At 43.9% G+C, this 16,864-nt stretch overlaps 1 protein-coding gene across 1 annotated transcript in view; it reads right to left on the bottom strand.

The window, feature by feature from the left end:
- Positions 1-8,816: 8,816 nt before the first annotated feature.
- Positions 8,817-16,864, bottom strand: part of LOC123760856 (serine-rich adhesin for platelets) — a 312,965-nt gene continuing 304,917 nt past the window's right edge. Inside the window, 1 exon segment of the mRNA XM_069329888.1 lies at positions 8,817-11,982. Coding sequence (XP_069185989.1) covers positions 11,068-11,982 — 915 coding nt within the window. The 3' untranslated portion in view covers positions 8,817-11,067.

Genomic DNA, 16,864 nt, shown 5'->3' with positions numbered 1-16,864 from the left:
CAAAAGGGATTCCATGCACCCGCCAAACCCCCTGTTTATGAATGAAAACGGTTTACACACGACTCACAACTGCTGACGTTCGAACATATCCGGAACATGTGTTTCACTGACGAATTTTGTTCGAATCACAACGCTGTAAATGCTTCACCCACGTACTACAAATACAAATAATCACCAACAGAACCTAAACACCTAACCTATCCTATCCTATGCCTATATATACACAATATGCTAATATATTATAATATTAATTTATACTTGAGAAAATTTCCGTTTTGAATGAACAGCATGTTAAAATTTATGAATGCGTCTGTGGGGTTGACCGCTGAATGTAATGGACTCTTGAGTCGAGGACGGGTTGAAATATTTCACCCACGTACTACAAACACTAATAATCGGCAACAGAACCTAAACACCTAACCTATGCCTATATATGTACAATATGCTAATATATTATAATATTAATTTATATTTGATATAATTCCCGTTTTGAATGAACAGCATGTTAACCACAATTACAAAACCCTGTTCTTAAATGCAAATCCTGCTCTGAAACTCTCTCTGGACAGATGTAATAGGACCCATTATCACCACACCAGAAATAAATATCTCTTTGATATCCCCAGAGTCAAACTTAACCTGTGTAAATACTCTATGCAAATAAAGGGACCCAGTCTATGGAACTCACTCCCTAATGAATTGAAAAGCTGTCCAACTTTTGCGTCATTCAAAAACAGTACTAAAATGTACCTAATTTCATTTTCATAGTTTTTTACCTTTTGCTTTAAAATTGCACTGTATCAATTGCTACCCAATCTCCCAATCTTTATCTACCCAATCCGAACATCTTTACCATTGTGATCATTGCTGTCTTCTTATATGTGCTGTCAATCTGCTGTATGGTGTCTATTAATCTTGTTTAAATTACCAATCAAGCTGTCAATGTAATCAATCAGAGTTTAATATACCAATGTGCTTTAATATACTTACTAATCTCTTTCTTCTCATTTTTTTCTTGCAATGTATCTGTTATCATTTTATTAATTCTGCTAGAATTTACCTACTTAAAATTATCTGTTAGATTAAGGACCTGCCCGAAACGCTGCGCGTACTAGTGGCTTTACAAGAGTGTAAATACTGTACTATGCTATGTATTCTCACAAACCCAATGTACCTTCTTGTATATAAATAAATAAAAACAAATAAATAAATCACAACGCTGTAAATGCTTCACCCACGCACTACAAATAAAAATAATCGCCAACAGAACCTAAACACCTAACCTAATCTATGCCTATATATGCCCAATATACTAATATATTATGATATTAATTTATATTTGAGAAGTTTTCCGTTTTGAATGAACAGTATGTTAAAATTTATGACTGCGTCTTTGGGGTCGACCGCTGGATGGAATGGACTTGATCCGAAGACGGGTTACTTGCTCCTTCAGTTTTTTCCTAGAAAATAGTCTGTTAATGTGTTTACATCCAGATCCTCAGTTACTGCTGACTGGACAAGGTTGAAGATAGTCAAAGACAAGGTTGAAGACAGTCACTATCAAAAATAGTGGAAAGTTCCTTGGCCTATACATAAGCAAGAGACTCAACTTCAGCACCCACATACAACACATAACTAAACAAGTCTCACAAACGGTCGGTATACATTCTAAAATCAGATATTATGTTCCAAACTCTGCTCTCTTCTCATTATACTATATTATACAACGCGTTTATATATCCCTGTCTTACATACGGTATCTGTACATGGGGTTCAACCACTGCAAACTACTTCAAGCCCATCATCACCCAGCAAAAATCTACTATCAAAACAATAACAAACTCCAAACTCTTTTTTTTCAGACAACACACAGCCCCCCCCCCCCTTTGTTAAAATCCCTAAACATGCTAAATATAAACTCACTCCATACATTCTCTTGTCCCATTTACATGTACAAAACCTTAATTGTTCCTAAGTGCAAATCCTGTTCTGAAACTCTTCCTTGACAGATGTAATATAACCCATAATCACCACATGAGAAATAAATATCTCATTGATATTCCCAGTCAAACTAAATCTGTGTAAACACTGTGAAAATAAGGGGACCTAGTCTATGGAACTCACTCCCTAACGAAGTAAAAAGCTGTCCAACCTATGTCTCATTCAAAAGTAAAACCAAAGAGTACCTAATTTCACCCTCATAGTTTCCTACCTTGTGTTTCAAACTCACACTGTATCGTGTGCTACCCGATCCCCCAATATATGTGCCTAAGCTACACAACTTCACCATTGTAATCACTGCTATCATCTTATATCATGGTTCTTATACTAAATACAAATTTAACTACAATGTACCTAGAAATAATCTTCGAATTATGCTACAATGTACCTGTTAATAATCCTCAATTTTTACTATAATGTATCTATTAATTTTCGTCAGATTTTCTTACACTACCTGTTAACATTTTTCAATTTTGCTACAAATTACCTAGTTAAAATTAACTGTTAGAATAAGGACCTGCCCAAAACGCTATGGGTGTTAGTGCCTGGCTTAATTACAAGAATGTAAAAACATCAATGCTATGTACTCTCATAAAACCAATGTACCTTCTTGTATATAAATAAATAAATAAATGTGAGCCGAGACGCCTTTCTATGCTCAGGATCGCTTGGATGTTTTAACTGCAGTAATAACCAACAAGGCTACATGCACCCTACAGCCTAATCAGGGGAGTTGGTACTAGACTCCCTGATTGCTATGGTTTCTGTTATATAGCCACTGAACCCTTCACAGCCTTGGATAACCGCCTCAAAACTCCAGTCTTTCCTTATCAGCAGAGCCACTCCTCCTCCACCTCATCCTTCCCTCACTTTCCTTAATTACTACATAGTATTCCTGCGGAAACACTGCATTTGTTTTGACTTTTGTTAGTTTTGAAGACGATGAGTCACTTGGTACTATATGCACACGATGAGTCACTTGGTACTATATGCACACGATGAGCCACTTGGTACTATATGTAGACGATGAGTCACTTGGTACTATATGTTTTTTTTTTATTTTTTTTTTATTATTTTCTACCACAGACGTGGCCAGACATTTACAATGCTAACCAGCATATATACATTTTCTTCTGTCCTCCATGGACAGGGTTAGAGATGTGTTAAACATATAGTTCAAGGGTTTATTGAACACTCAACCACAGAAGGTGATTCGGTGCTTTTAAAATGCTAAGCTAACCTACATACGTAAATACATAGATACACAGATTTACGTATGTCCTACATAAAGTGTTAGATGTGTCTTTTACATAGTGTCATTAATGTACATTCACAAAGGTGAAATGTAATTCTGATCAGCTTCCATATATACTTTATACCCATACATATACATACACACACATATACATACATATATACACACACACATGCATTCACATACATTTGTCTCATTTACTCTGACAGGGTGAGATAGCTGATAAAGAAACTAGTGTGCAATTAAGCACTTAATCACTGAAGGTGATGAAGGTGCTTTTACAAGCTCAGGTTATATAGTTACATCATATATATACATTGTATGATTGATATATTACATGGTCAATCTTGGATACAAGTCCAATATATCATCAAGTGTTCCAGTACTCATATAGTAGTTACACAGTTCAGCATACCTTAGCCCAGGAGGGCGAAAGTCAGTCAGTATGGGACATTCTACAATATAATGTTCAAGAGAGTGCATGTTTTCTCTTTCACAAAGTTGACACATTGTGTACTCGACATTTGGGTTTTGAGAAAGCTGCCAGATACGTCTATATCCCAGGCGTATTCTGGCCACTATAACATCACATTGCCGGATTCTTGTTCTATTAGTCCCATATGTGAATGTCTCCTCACGATATCTATCATAATATTTAATGCTACAACTTTCAGGTCTTTGTGAATTTGTTAGGTCGGTGAGATTTTCATTAGATATTTGTTTAAGTATTCTCTTTGTCACTGCTAATGAAACACCCATATCAATTTCTACCACTGGTTTTCTGCAGGCTGACTTAGCAAGCATATCAACAGTGTCATGCCTTGAGATGCCAACATGTGATGGTATCCATAGGAATTTAATCTCAAATCTGTTTTCTTTAGCAGCTAAAACATTCATTCGAATATCACTGACTATTTTCTGGGTGTCACTACTATGTGCGTTCAATGCCAGGAGTGCACTCTGCGAGTCACAGTATATAAGTCCACTGCCTTTGTCTTTTAGAAATTCAGTGGCAAGGTATATGCCTGCAAGTTCGGTTTGAGTTGTACTTGCCCAGTCATTGACGCGCTTCATTGCTGTATGTACGAGAGAAGATTGTTCAAATATGTTACATGCACATCCGGTACATCGTCCACCTTCTTCTACAGAGCCGTCGGTATAGCACTGATACACATCGTTACCCATACTCTGAGGACTTTCAGTGATGCTTTTCAGTGTTAACTGTTTTAATAATGTAGTCCCATGAAGTTAATGTTATCCCATGGTGTAATTGGCTGATTAATCATTAGTTGAGTTGGGTACATATTTAATAGGTACTACATGTAGACGATGAGTCACTTGGTACTATATGTACATGATGAGTCACTTGGTACTATATGTACATGATGAGTCACTTGGTACTATATGTACATGATGAGTCACAATAACGGGGCTGAAGACATGATGACCAGAGCACACATCAGCCAGTGAAGGGACGACGACGTTTCGGTCCGTCGTGGACCAGTGAGGAGCCGTGTGATAATGGTCCAGGACGGACCGAAACGTCGTCGTTACTTCACTTCCTGATGCGGTGTGGTGATGAGTCTTGGTACTCTCCCACCACATTCACCGCCTGGTACTAACACAGGGATATATGCAGCCTTGGTACTCCCCCAGTATAGCCACCGCCAGGTACCAACACTGAGACATGGAGCCTGGGTACTCTCCCACCACATTCACCGCCTGGTACTAACACAGGGATATATGCAGCCTTGGTACTCCCCCAGTATAGCCACCGCCAGGTACCAACACTGAGACATGGAGCCTGGGTACTCTCCCACCACATCCACCGCTTGGTACTCACACAGGGATATATACAGCCTTGGTACTCCCCCAGTATAGCCACCGCCAGGTACCAACACTGAGACATGGAGCCTGGGTACTCTCCCACCACCACCACCATCCCACACATGACCCGTCTTTTCTGTAGATTCTACACAAAATTATTTAAATTTATAAAATAATATAAATTTATAAAACAATGGGCAGAGTTTCTTTCACCTTATGCCCCTGTTACCTAGCAGTAAAATAGGTACCTGGGTGTTAGTCAGCTGTCACGGGCTGCTTCCTGGGGGTGGAGGCCTGGTCGAGGACCGGGCCGCGGGGACACTAAAAAGCCCCGAAATCATCTCAAGATAACCTTTGGCCTATTCCCTAGTTACAATCATTACCGCGAGATCTCGGATTGGAACTCGTCATTTTGGCATTTTCATAATTGTTCTAGAGAAGTAACTAGTTGTTCACGTTCTGGGTGGTTTACGTGTACCAGAAGAGCGAGGAAGGCCTGGTCGACGACCGGGCCGCGGGGACAGTAAGCCCCGGAAGCACCTCAAGGTAAGGTGGTAGGCTGGGCGTGGTAGTACCACCACCAGCTGTTCAACCACCACCACCACCAGCCCACCTCCACTACAACAACACAATCATCACCATCTGCCTTAGTTGCTTCCTTATCGTAAGGCACCTACTAGGTCCTTTTGTCGAGTCCTTTGAGAGGCACTGACACTAGATAACCACTGGTTATGATGGAGGAACCCTCCGACAGGTGGTGGGTGATGGAGGAACCCTCCTGCAGGAGGTGGGTGATGGAGGAACCCTCCGGCAGGTGGTGGGTGGTAGAGGAACCGTCCTGCAGGTGGTGGGTGATGGAGGAACCCTCCTGCAGGTGGTGAGTGATGGAGGAACCCTCCAGCAGGTGGTGGTGATGAAGGAATCCTCCTGCAGGTGGTGGGTGATGGAGGAACCCTCCAGCAGGTGGTGGGTGATGGAGGAACCCTCCTGCAGGTGGTGGGTGATGGAGGAACCCTCCTGCAGGTGGTGGGTGATGGAGGAACCCTCCTGCAGGTGGTGGGTGATGGAGGAACCCTCCTGCAGGTGGTGGGTGATGGAGGAACCCTCCTGCAGGTGGTGGGTGATGGAGGAACCCTCCTGCAGGTGGTGAGTGATGGAGGAACCCTCCTGCAGGAGGTGGTGATGAAGGAATCCTCCTGCAGGTGGTGGGTGATGGAGGAACCCTCCTGCAGGTGGTGGGTGATGGAGGAACCCTCCTGCAGGTGGTGGGTGATGGAGGAACCCTCCGGCAGGTGGTGGGTGATGGAGGAACCCTCCAGCAGGAGGTGGGTGATGGAGGAACCCTCCAGCAGGAGGTGGGTGATGGAGGAACCCTCCGGCAGGAGGTGGGTGATGGAGGAACCCTCCAGCAGGAGGTGGGTGATGGAGGAACCCTCCGGCAGGAGGTGGGTGATGGAGGAACCCTCCAGCAGGTGGTGGGTGATGGAGGAACCCTCCGGCAGGAGGTGGGTGATGGAGGAACCCTCCAGCAGGAGGTGGGTGATGGAGGAACCCTCCGGCAGGAGGTGGGTGATGGAGGAACCCTCCAGCAGGTGGTGGGTGATGGAGGAACCCTCCAGCAGGAGGTGGGTGATGGAGGAACCCTCCTGCAGGTGGTGGGTGATGGAGGAACCCTCCAGCAGGAGGTGGGTGATGGAGGAACCCTCCGGCAGGAGGTGGGTGATGGAGGAACTCTCCAGCAGGTGGTGGGTGATGGAGGAACCCTCCAGCAGGTGGTGGGTGATGGAGGAACCCTCCAGCAGGTGGTGGGTGATGGAGGAACCCACTAGATGTACACTATAATAATCAAAGGGACGAGAGAGAACTGTGATGACACACACTCGCCACGGTCACCTGATCAATACTGCAGTCCACCCGGCTCCCTCTCTCACACCCCGCCACTCTCACGGGTTACTCTCTCACCCCACCTCTCTCACACCCCGCCACTCTCACCCCACCTCTCTCTCACCCCACCACTCTCACCCCACCTCTCACAACCCAGAGCTGTCTCACACCCCGCAACACTGACACGAAAATCATCTAAAGCAGTTATGTACCTTAGAAGGTGTTATGTACCTTAGAAGGTGTTATGTACCTTAGAAGGTGTTATGTACCTTAGAAGGTGTTATGTACCTTAGAAGGTGCACGCTTGGATAGTTACCCAAATGTGAGCGCACCGAAGACTATTACTGTCGAGTAAACACTTTTCCTTGAAGTAAAAGATTCTTTCTGACTATTCCTAAGGTTTGTTTATATGTCTTACTGCACCTCCTGCTTGTTGTGCAACTTTCAGTAACTGGTGGATCCTAACTCCTAGATTCTTCGTCACTCTGCTGCATATTAGCAGTGTTAATGATAGCTTGGATGTGCAGTGCAGACTTTGCCCTACATGCAAGCTCTTGCGTTTTCGGTATTGAAAAGCATTTTAAAACCTTCTAACCATTTGTAAGGTCTCAATATCAGTTTTGCTTCTTACTTTACCATAAATCTTGGTATTATCTTCAAATTTGATGATGTGGTTTGTAATACAATCTACATCACTGTTGTAGGAACTAAGATGACTGGCTAAAGATGGAACCTTGCAGTACTCTATTCACTACATTTTTTTCCAGTCAGATTAATTTCCACTTAGGATGACTCTTTGCTTGCTTTATTTTAACAAAGTACTGATAGTAACATGACCAAAAATACGTACCCTAAGTCAGGGTCATCTTAACAGCATTGTAAGCCCCAGAGAAAGCTGCACTGGGGCCCCCAACCCAGATAATGAGCCCTGCCTGCCCACTAAAGTACAGGATTGCCCTCAGATAGCCATGCACAAATTATGTACATAATAAATATAGTTTAAAAAGGAATTAACTCCAAGGCATTTTACAGTTGGAGGTCAAATAATTATCCATTCTGCCAAATCTGTCCAACCACTTGAGCTGGACGGTAGAGCGATAGATAGTCTTGCTTCATGCAGGTCAACATTCAATTCTCGACCGTCCAAGTGTTTGGCATCATTCCTTTCCCCCCGTCCCATCCCAAATCCTTGGCCTGGTCCCTTTCAAGTACTATATAGTCATAATGGCTTGGCACTTTCTCCTGACACAACATGCACTTCGTGATTCAGATGGACACCATGACCTGTTGCCATGATGATAGCCATAGGTAACCCATACTATAATTCCCCCTCCCTTCTGCCAAAATCCCTTTCATGAACATATGGGGGCCCCTAGAATTGTGGGGCTCTTGGTAACCTATCAGTGTGCCCATACATTAAGACGACACTGCCTGAAGTACTAACAGTTACATGACTAAGGGGCTCAAGTAAGTAATTATCAAAAGAAGGCACCAAACTGGGAAGGCTGTGTAGCACCATCAAATGTGCGGAATAATCAGAGGGCGCTAAATATCACCAAGGATGCCAATACGAGAACGAAAACGCATAAGGCGAACGATATCAAAAGTATCCGAGTCACCGAGGTCACTATTGAGAGACAGGCGACGGCGAGGGGCGGTCGGAAAGCAAGTAAGGGGCTCAAGCATATGTACTTAATGTACTGATAGTAACACAAGTAGTATACACAACCACTCGACTTGTATTTTCGTCCAGTGTATCAATTTGTATTTGGCACGGAAGACTTTGGCGCATATTAACAGTTACACATTTACTCTAAGAGGAAACAGATTGGGCATTAAAACACAGAGAGCAGAAATGTTGACTATATTGATGCAAGAATTAGGAAACTACAAAATCTATATACACTAGTTACCATACTATCTTACAACAGTTACATATGAAATGCATGTCTCATAACTTTATACAGTATATATATATATACAGTATATATATATATACAGTATATATATATATATATATATGCAATTGACGATCACAAAACACTGATCATTTTATGCGGAAAATCCACAGAGAAATATGAAATGAGGTGAACGTTTCGGCTTTGTTAAAGCCTTTGTCAACACCAGACTGACTGAAAAACGTTCACCTCATTTCATATTTCTCTGTGGATTTTCCGCATATATATATATATATATATATATATATATATATATATATATATATATATATATATATATATATATATATATATATATATATATATATATATATTTATATTTATTTGAGATGTACCTGCGTGGGTTATGACTCGTGGCAGACATGTATGCTACTCACGGGAAGGCAGGACGTGTGTACCTTCTGCAGTTTGGTCCTCCTGCACTCTCTCTCTCTCTCTACACCCAAGAGTTTCTCTTGTCAAAAGCCACAACAAAGAAGTGACACTTTGCCTAAATATAAAATGAACACAAAAATATATTTGAAGTAAAAAAATGATTTATACAAATATTAATGAAAAATGAAAAGCATATATCTGGATCTATATCATTAGCATATATCTGGATCTATATCATTTCCTGTGTTATTAAGTTGTGCTATATTACCTTATATCATACACGTTCTAACACATACTGTCTACGAAATGGCCATTTAAACTCGTATATAAAACAAAAAATCATTAAAATATAAGATATAACTTTGAACAGTATATGCACACTTTAAAGGAAATTCCCACTCTATTGCACCTGGAGATTCTTCTCAATTAATAAATTGTATTATTGCTTATGTTATAAAAAAATAAACTCTAATCAGACACTTTTGACATTTGTAAACAAATTATATCTGGAAAGATGTTTTGAAAATGAAACCTAAATTTTGGACATACTAAATGCAACACTCCAAAATTACATAGATATGGAAAATTTGCCTACTATATTGCCAATTTTTATGTGTTCAGGGACACTGCACTATGATAGTTTGGCATTCATTTTGTAAACTGAAGAGGAAATAATTAAAACTTTCAAATTATGCAAACTACCCTTAAACATAACCATATTGCATTTGACTGCAGCCGATGCATCGCTGAACATAATAATAATAAGAGGTAGAACACACTTGGGCCTCGACTCCAACTTTCACCTTGTCACTTTGGAGTAATGCTTCAAACCTTCTTTATAAACATACAGCATAACTATCACTCCAGAACATGGGGGTCTTCTTGTCACATACAACACACACTTCTTACAATATCAATACACTATATTTATCTTTACTCAATCAATTTTTGTCCAAAAAAAATTTTGTGTATTAAAAATAAGAAGTTACACTTTGCATATGTAACGTCGGAAAGGATTGCACCAGTGTCTTCCTCAACCTAAGAGCAGTTCAAAAGTTGAGGTCACTTAAGAGAACACAGTCCTATATCCCATGCAGTAGTTTACATTTATCATCAGAGGATTAAATGATCAAATAAGGTATTTTAATGCATTTAACACTTAAGTCAATTATTGCATAAATGCATCCATGTAAGACACAGATGTGCATCTTCCTAAACCCTATACAGGTGCCCTACTCCATAGTGACTAGCAAATGCTCTAGCTCTTGAGATACACAAGTGTAAACACTTTTAACATCATCTCGCCTATTTCTCTCACATACTATTATATCTTATTTAAAATATAATCAGAGAAGCCACTTTTATCTATCTTCGTTGCTTTCAGCAAATCTTCCACTTTGAGCCCAGGGAAGTTTAAGCATATTAGTATGAGAAGACAGTGGAAGACAACAGCTTCAATTGTTACATATAAACACAACATTTATATGCTTTAAATGTTAATGCATGTTACCGTACATGGAAATATTGTCATGGTCACAAAGGAATCCGGAATGTGCTTATCCATGGACGTTTGAATACAATAAAAATAAATTAAAGAAATAAATAGCCCCATACTTAAAGTAACACAATTTTAAAATAGCCAACATGCACAGTGCAAACATAATAATAATAAAATCTGAGCTTCCTTAAAACATCCATGAAGCACCATATCTGGCAGAGAACATTGGCATCACATACTCAAGTCTTCATCATAAGCTATTAATCTAGCTAGCACTCTTTATAAAAAACTTCGTCACCACTATCAATTGGCGAGAAGTTTTCAGCACAGGAGTCACTGAGAGAAAGTCTTCCTCCACAACGCTCGGAGCCTTCACTTGACCCACTGTCACACAAAGACTTGCCAGTAAATGAATCCAATGGGTCTGCTGCTTTCTTTAATCTGGCTAATCTAGGACTCTTAATGCCACTTTTGTTAGGCTGCTGTTGAAGATTTTGTTGCTGTCGCTGCTGAAGTGATGGGCGTGTACGAGGAGGAGGCTTGACTACTCGACTTGAGAAGCCTTTAGGTGGTAATGAGTTTTCACACTGAGGGTTAAATGTTTTCATGGATTCATAGCAAGAATCTTTAGGGGAAGCATCTCCTTTCTGTGATTTAGGAGACTCGGTTGATGATTTTTTGGAAGACATAAGAGATGTTTGGATACGTGGGATACGCGTTGAGGAGCCTGCTTTTGTGTTACTGCTGCCTGGTCTCTCAACACAACTGTGCAAGCCACTGGGAGATTTATTAGCAATACTTTTATTGTCAATTATATTAAGCTGAGGAGACGGCGTTCTACTGGATGGTGAGTTCTCTTGTCTAACACTAAACTTTGAAGCTCCACTGATGTCACTCACTCTAATTTTAGAAGGGGTCCATGCCCGAGGTTTGTTTGTACTGACTGGGGAACTGGACTTACGATAATTGGCTCTGGTACTGCTTGTATTGGAAGCACTTCTAGCTGGGATGGTAGGCATAGTGGCAGGTTGTTTGATTCCTGAGATACGATTCACTTTATTGAGCTGCAGTATAGCATTCTTGACACTACCAATACTCCGAGTATCCACACCCTCTTGTTCACTGGCATCACTCCAGCCACTGTGATTGCATCCACTAATATCACTTTTCACAGTTCTCCTTTTCTCTTCAAAGGTACTTATGTTTTTTCTAAATAAATTACTTTCTACTTTAGGTAAAACAGCACCAGCACTCCTACTCGTGTCAAGCAATGACGAGATATTCGTGTGTGGCGGCAAGTTGCTTTCACTGTCAATTATCATCTTATTTGCTCTGCCAGAAGCAGCACCTAGGTCCTGGGAGCCCAAGTCTGAATGAGAGGTGGAAAAATCACCAAGGAATTCAAATTCTTGCAGAGCTGCCTTCTCTTGCTCTCCATATCTTACGAACAAGTCTTTTCGACCAATGACAGTGGGACGAGGGGCTCCACTTCCGATAATTATTCGGCCACCACCACCACTACGTTGTGATGCTGAGGAAAGATAAAATTTTAAAGCTTAATAATTGGTCTCTAAATATTTTGATCAAATGTGTGTCATTATTCAAACAAACCATTGGTTAGGCTGATTGCTATAATACAAACACAAAAACCAGCATTGAATGTAATAAAATGCCATTTTCTGGGTAAGCCCTGGAAGCTCCCTAGAATTATCGAACTGAGATAAGATGTATTAGTATGGGGCATCAGTCAATTGGAGTTCAGCCTATCGGGGACCATGAGCCAGAACCTGGCCCGCTCAGAGAGGACCAGGGAGCAATGGCCTTCAGAAACCCCCCATGTGTTGGGAGCATTCTGTCTGCCATCGATTGGGGTTAGGTACCCAGAAAGGTAAGCATAACAAAACAGACCCCACTTGGTAAGAAATAACCGAAGATCGAACAGAGAGGCAGAACGCCCCCAAATTCTAAAGAAACAAGCAAACAAAATACACAGCTGCTGCGCCACGCAGCTGTTCGGCAGCAAAGAAGGGGGTCAGCTGGTAGGGGCCAGAAGCCTTGGCAGGAGGAACGGGCTCGAATGCCTCCGTCTCCGACTCGAATGGGACAGTCCCTAAAGCCGCCCAAGCCTCATCGTCGACAAAACCCCGCCCCGACTACAAAACCCTCAGACGTTTGGGAGCCTGGAGCAGGGAGAAGGGCACACAATGCCAACCAGGAAAGGACTAGGGGATGCAGACTGAACCAAAGTCGAAGTGACTGACACCCTCAAGTCTGATTCCCTATAACCAAAACGCCCTGGGGCATCCGAGCGGGCAACCAACCCAACACGTTGCAACAACGTAAACCTGGCATGCAACGCGGATGCCGCCTGTACCTAAACCTCTGTGACAATAGAATGAGTAAACTGGAGCACGAGCAGAGCACAAGTCTCGCAAGACTTCGGTGTCATTGTCAAGGGTATCGTTGACTCAACAGGCAGCATGCCGGAGGCAAAAATGGTGACTGTCACCCTTTGACAAGGGCACAAAACCACCTTCAAACTCACACAAGGCGAGGTGTGAGGACACATCCATTGGTCAACTGAGCCCCGACGAGGGTTTTCAGGGGCCCGTAGGGATGTCATCTACAGGAAGCCCTGGCAAGGTTCTGTACTGCTAGCTGGTTAAACCCACAAGCTAACAAGTGGGGATGAGCTAAGAACCAGACCCCTGTGACTTGTACCAGCACAGGGGCGTAGAGGAGGGCCACCAATATACCCTATGTGGACTAATAGCCAAACAAGGCTATTAGAAAACAAAAAAACAAAAGAAAACCCCACAAAAGTTCAATGCCACCAGAAGGAACAGGAACACGGCCGCCGCGTAGGTAAGCAGGCAGCGCAGCACTTAGCGCCTCAACCAGCAACACCACCACTTCCTACCCAAGGCCAAACAAAGGCCACGAAACCCCAGCTAGCCCCAAGGATGAGGTAAATGTCGAGCAGCAAGAAACCTTACAGAAGTGGAATCCCGAAGGCTCTATGGAAGGTAACCCTAGAACTCAAGGATAATACTTACAGGGCACCTAGGGAAGGTAGCCCTAAGCACATGCTACCCCAGTACAATGTAGTTACACCTGGCCACTGCACCACAAGTAGCAGAAACCCCCACAAAGGTACAAAGACTGCCAAGAAATTGAGGCCAGAGTTGACGTCCACCCCAAATCGCATCAACCACCAAACTGGAGGTGTGAGTAGCCATCACCGGGGGGGGGGGGGGGGGGGGGGGGTCCGGAACTTCCCCCTCCTCCTCCCAGAGAGGGAAGGGCTGCACGGACAAGCGGCGCAGCAGCGGTGTATGACGTTTCTTTAGAATTTGGGGGAGTTGTCCCTCTCTGTTAGGTCTTCGGTTGCAATTTCTTACCAAGGGGGTTTGTTTTGTTATGCCTACCTTCTGGGTGCCTAACCCCGGTCGATGGCAGACATGGAATGCTTCTAACCACATGGTGGTTTCCATAGGCCATTGCTCTATGTTCCTCTCTAAGGGGGAGGCCAGATTCCGGCTCATGGTCCCCGGTAGGCTGAGCTTCAACTGACTGATGCCCTAGACTAATATATCACATATCAGTCTGATAGCTCCAGGGAGTCGAAGGGGCTCCCCACAGAAATAGGGATGAAATTTCAAACTTTGAGACAATATTGTACACACAGTTTGTATTAAGAGTACACTATACTTTTGTCAATAGAAATGCACTGCTTTATTAAAGAGATAATACACTAAAATTGACTACTACATAAAGCAAAAACAAAGAAACATTAACAAAAAATATTTTGCAATTGATAAAACTGCAGCAGTGTTATGTAACAGAGAAAGAATCCAAATTGTTACGGATCCCATGCACATTCATGTATAAATAATTAACACAACCAGCTTGTGACAACAGGCAGTGCAAGCTATACAAAAATAAGGACCACCTAAGGCATCATGATGTGGTAATGGCTTTTGTAGTGCTCTTTGAAATATATTATTCAACAATGTAAAGTGTTTATCTAAAGTACAAAAAACCAGCGTTGAACATAATGAAACGCCATTTTCTGGGTGAGTCCCGGAGGCTCCCCGGAGCTATCCATGGCTGATATGGATATCTTAACTATTTTGCATCAGTCGATGTGGGTGGAGTACAGCCTACCAGGAACCACAATCCAGAACCTGGCCCCCCTCACAGAGGGACGGGGAGCAATGGCCCATAGAAATGCACATGTGATTTGGAGCATTCTATATCTGCCATCGACTGGGACAGGCACCCAGAAAGGTAAGCGCCACAAAACAAACCTCTATTCTGGTTAACAACGAAAATTGACAAACGGGTGGACAGAACTCCCCAAAAAGGAAAACGAACAAACAAGCATGACATCACATGAGCCGCGCCGCATGTCTGCACAGCTCCCCCCTCCCCAGTAGGGAAAAGGGGAAGCCCCAGACCCCTGAGCCGGCGATCCACGCCCCAGTTCAGAGGCTGGATATCAAAACCCGCGAAAAACCGCCGATCGGAGGGCGGGAGGGATGCGGAGGAGCCTCTGGGACTCACCCAAAAAATGGCGTTTCATTACATTCAACACTGGTGTTCTGGGGGAGCCCCTACGGCTCCCCGGAGCTACCTCACCAAAGACTACCAAGAAATCCAAGGGGACTTACCCGGGAGGCGGTCGGTGCTCCACTCCTCAACGCGAAGACGAGAAAACGGGCAGCAACCGCCGACCTAAAGCAACACAGGCCCGACTGGGCCCAGGAACGTTTACAAGGTAGCATGCAGCCAGGACCCTGTTCGACCGCAAAACCCCCGTGCCCGAATGTCAGCTCAAGACATATTTCCGAAGACGGCAGCAAGAGCAGCAAACTTACGAATGTCATGGGCACGGGGATAGACCGCAGGCTGGCTGGATTTAATAACCCTGCGGACGACCTGAGAGACCCGAACCCGCGAACAGGGAAGAAGGGAAACTGGGTCAACCCAAAGCACGTCCCCGGACACAGAAGCCGTAGCGCGCAGATAACAGCGGAGGGCCACAACCGGACACAACACATGGTGAATCCCCGGCCTGACAAACCAAGCATCTACAACCCAAGGACCCCTCCGGAAAGCAGCAGTCTCATTCTTCGCCAGAAAAGAGGGAGACGGCTGCAAACGAACAAATCGAAGACCACGACCAAGGAGCAAAAACCTCTACGCTGGAGAAGAGCATGAAGCTCTGCCACACGACCCCCAGAGGCTAATGCCAACAGAAAAAGAGCCTTAGCAAAACAATCTTGAACCGAAGGGGCCACAACAAACTGAGGTTAGGAAAGATAGAAGAGTACTCTGTCCAAGAACCAGGACGGCTCAGGCGGCGCATGAGCAGGCCGGAGGTGAAACAATGCCCGAGACAGCTTGCGAAACGGCGCAGAAGTAACATCAATACTGAAAGCAAGCTGCAACGGCTCCGCCAGTGTCGCACGATATGAGGCGACAGTATTAGGCATCAGATGACGGTCCTGAAACAACCAAGAGAGAAAGGACAACACCACCCGAACCGAAAGCAAGGAACAACGACGAAGGGTCAAAAAGAACCGGAAGGACTTCCAGGAAACTTCATACTGCCGCCAAGAGGAAACTCGCAGGTGAGAAACCAACAAGGAAGCAACCTGCTCACCATAAAGATGGTGATAAACACGAGTCAAAAACACCAAACGCGAAGACTCGCGGAAAAGAGCGAACCAGTCACATACCGGACTGGCCCGATCTCCTGAAAGAGGCGGACCCGCGGAAAAACCTCCGGGTTTGGACACCGGGCAAGCAGCGCCTGAAACCCCGGCTGGGCCGGCCACCATGGGGCCAAGAGGACCACTCGACCCTGGTAAGTCTCCAAGCGAGCCAAGACCTGGAGCAGCAGCTGAACCAGGGAAAAGAGGTACAGGAACCCCCCACCTCAACCAGTCCTGCCGAAAAGCGTCGATCCCGAAGGCCTCACAGTAGGGGAAGGGTGCCACGTAAACCGTAAGACGCCTCGACCACGCCAGCGTGAAGAGGTCCACCTCCGGGCACCCGAAT

The sequence above is a fragment of the Procambarus clarkii genome, chromosome 3, assembly GCF_040958095.1.
Source record: "Procambarus clarkii isolate CNS0578487 chromosome 3, FALCON_Pclarkii_2.0, whole genome shotgun sequence".
In the NCBI taxonomy this organism is placed as follows: domain Eukaryota; kingdom Metazoa; phylum Arthropoda; class Malacostraca; order Decapoda; family Cambaridae; genus Procambarus; species Procambarus clarkii.
Note: the sequence above shows the minus strand (reverse complement) of the source record. Positions and strands in the feature narration are given on the sequence as shown.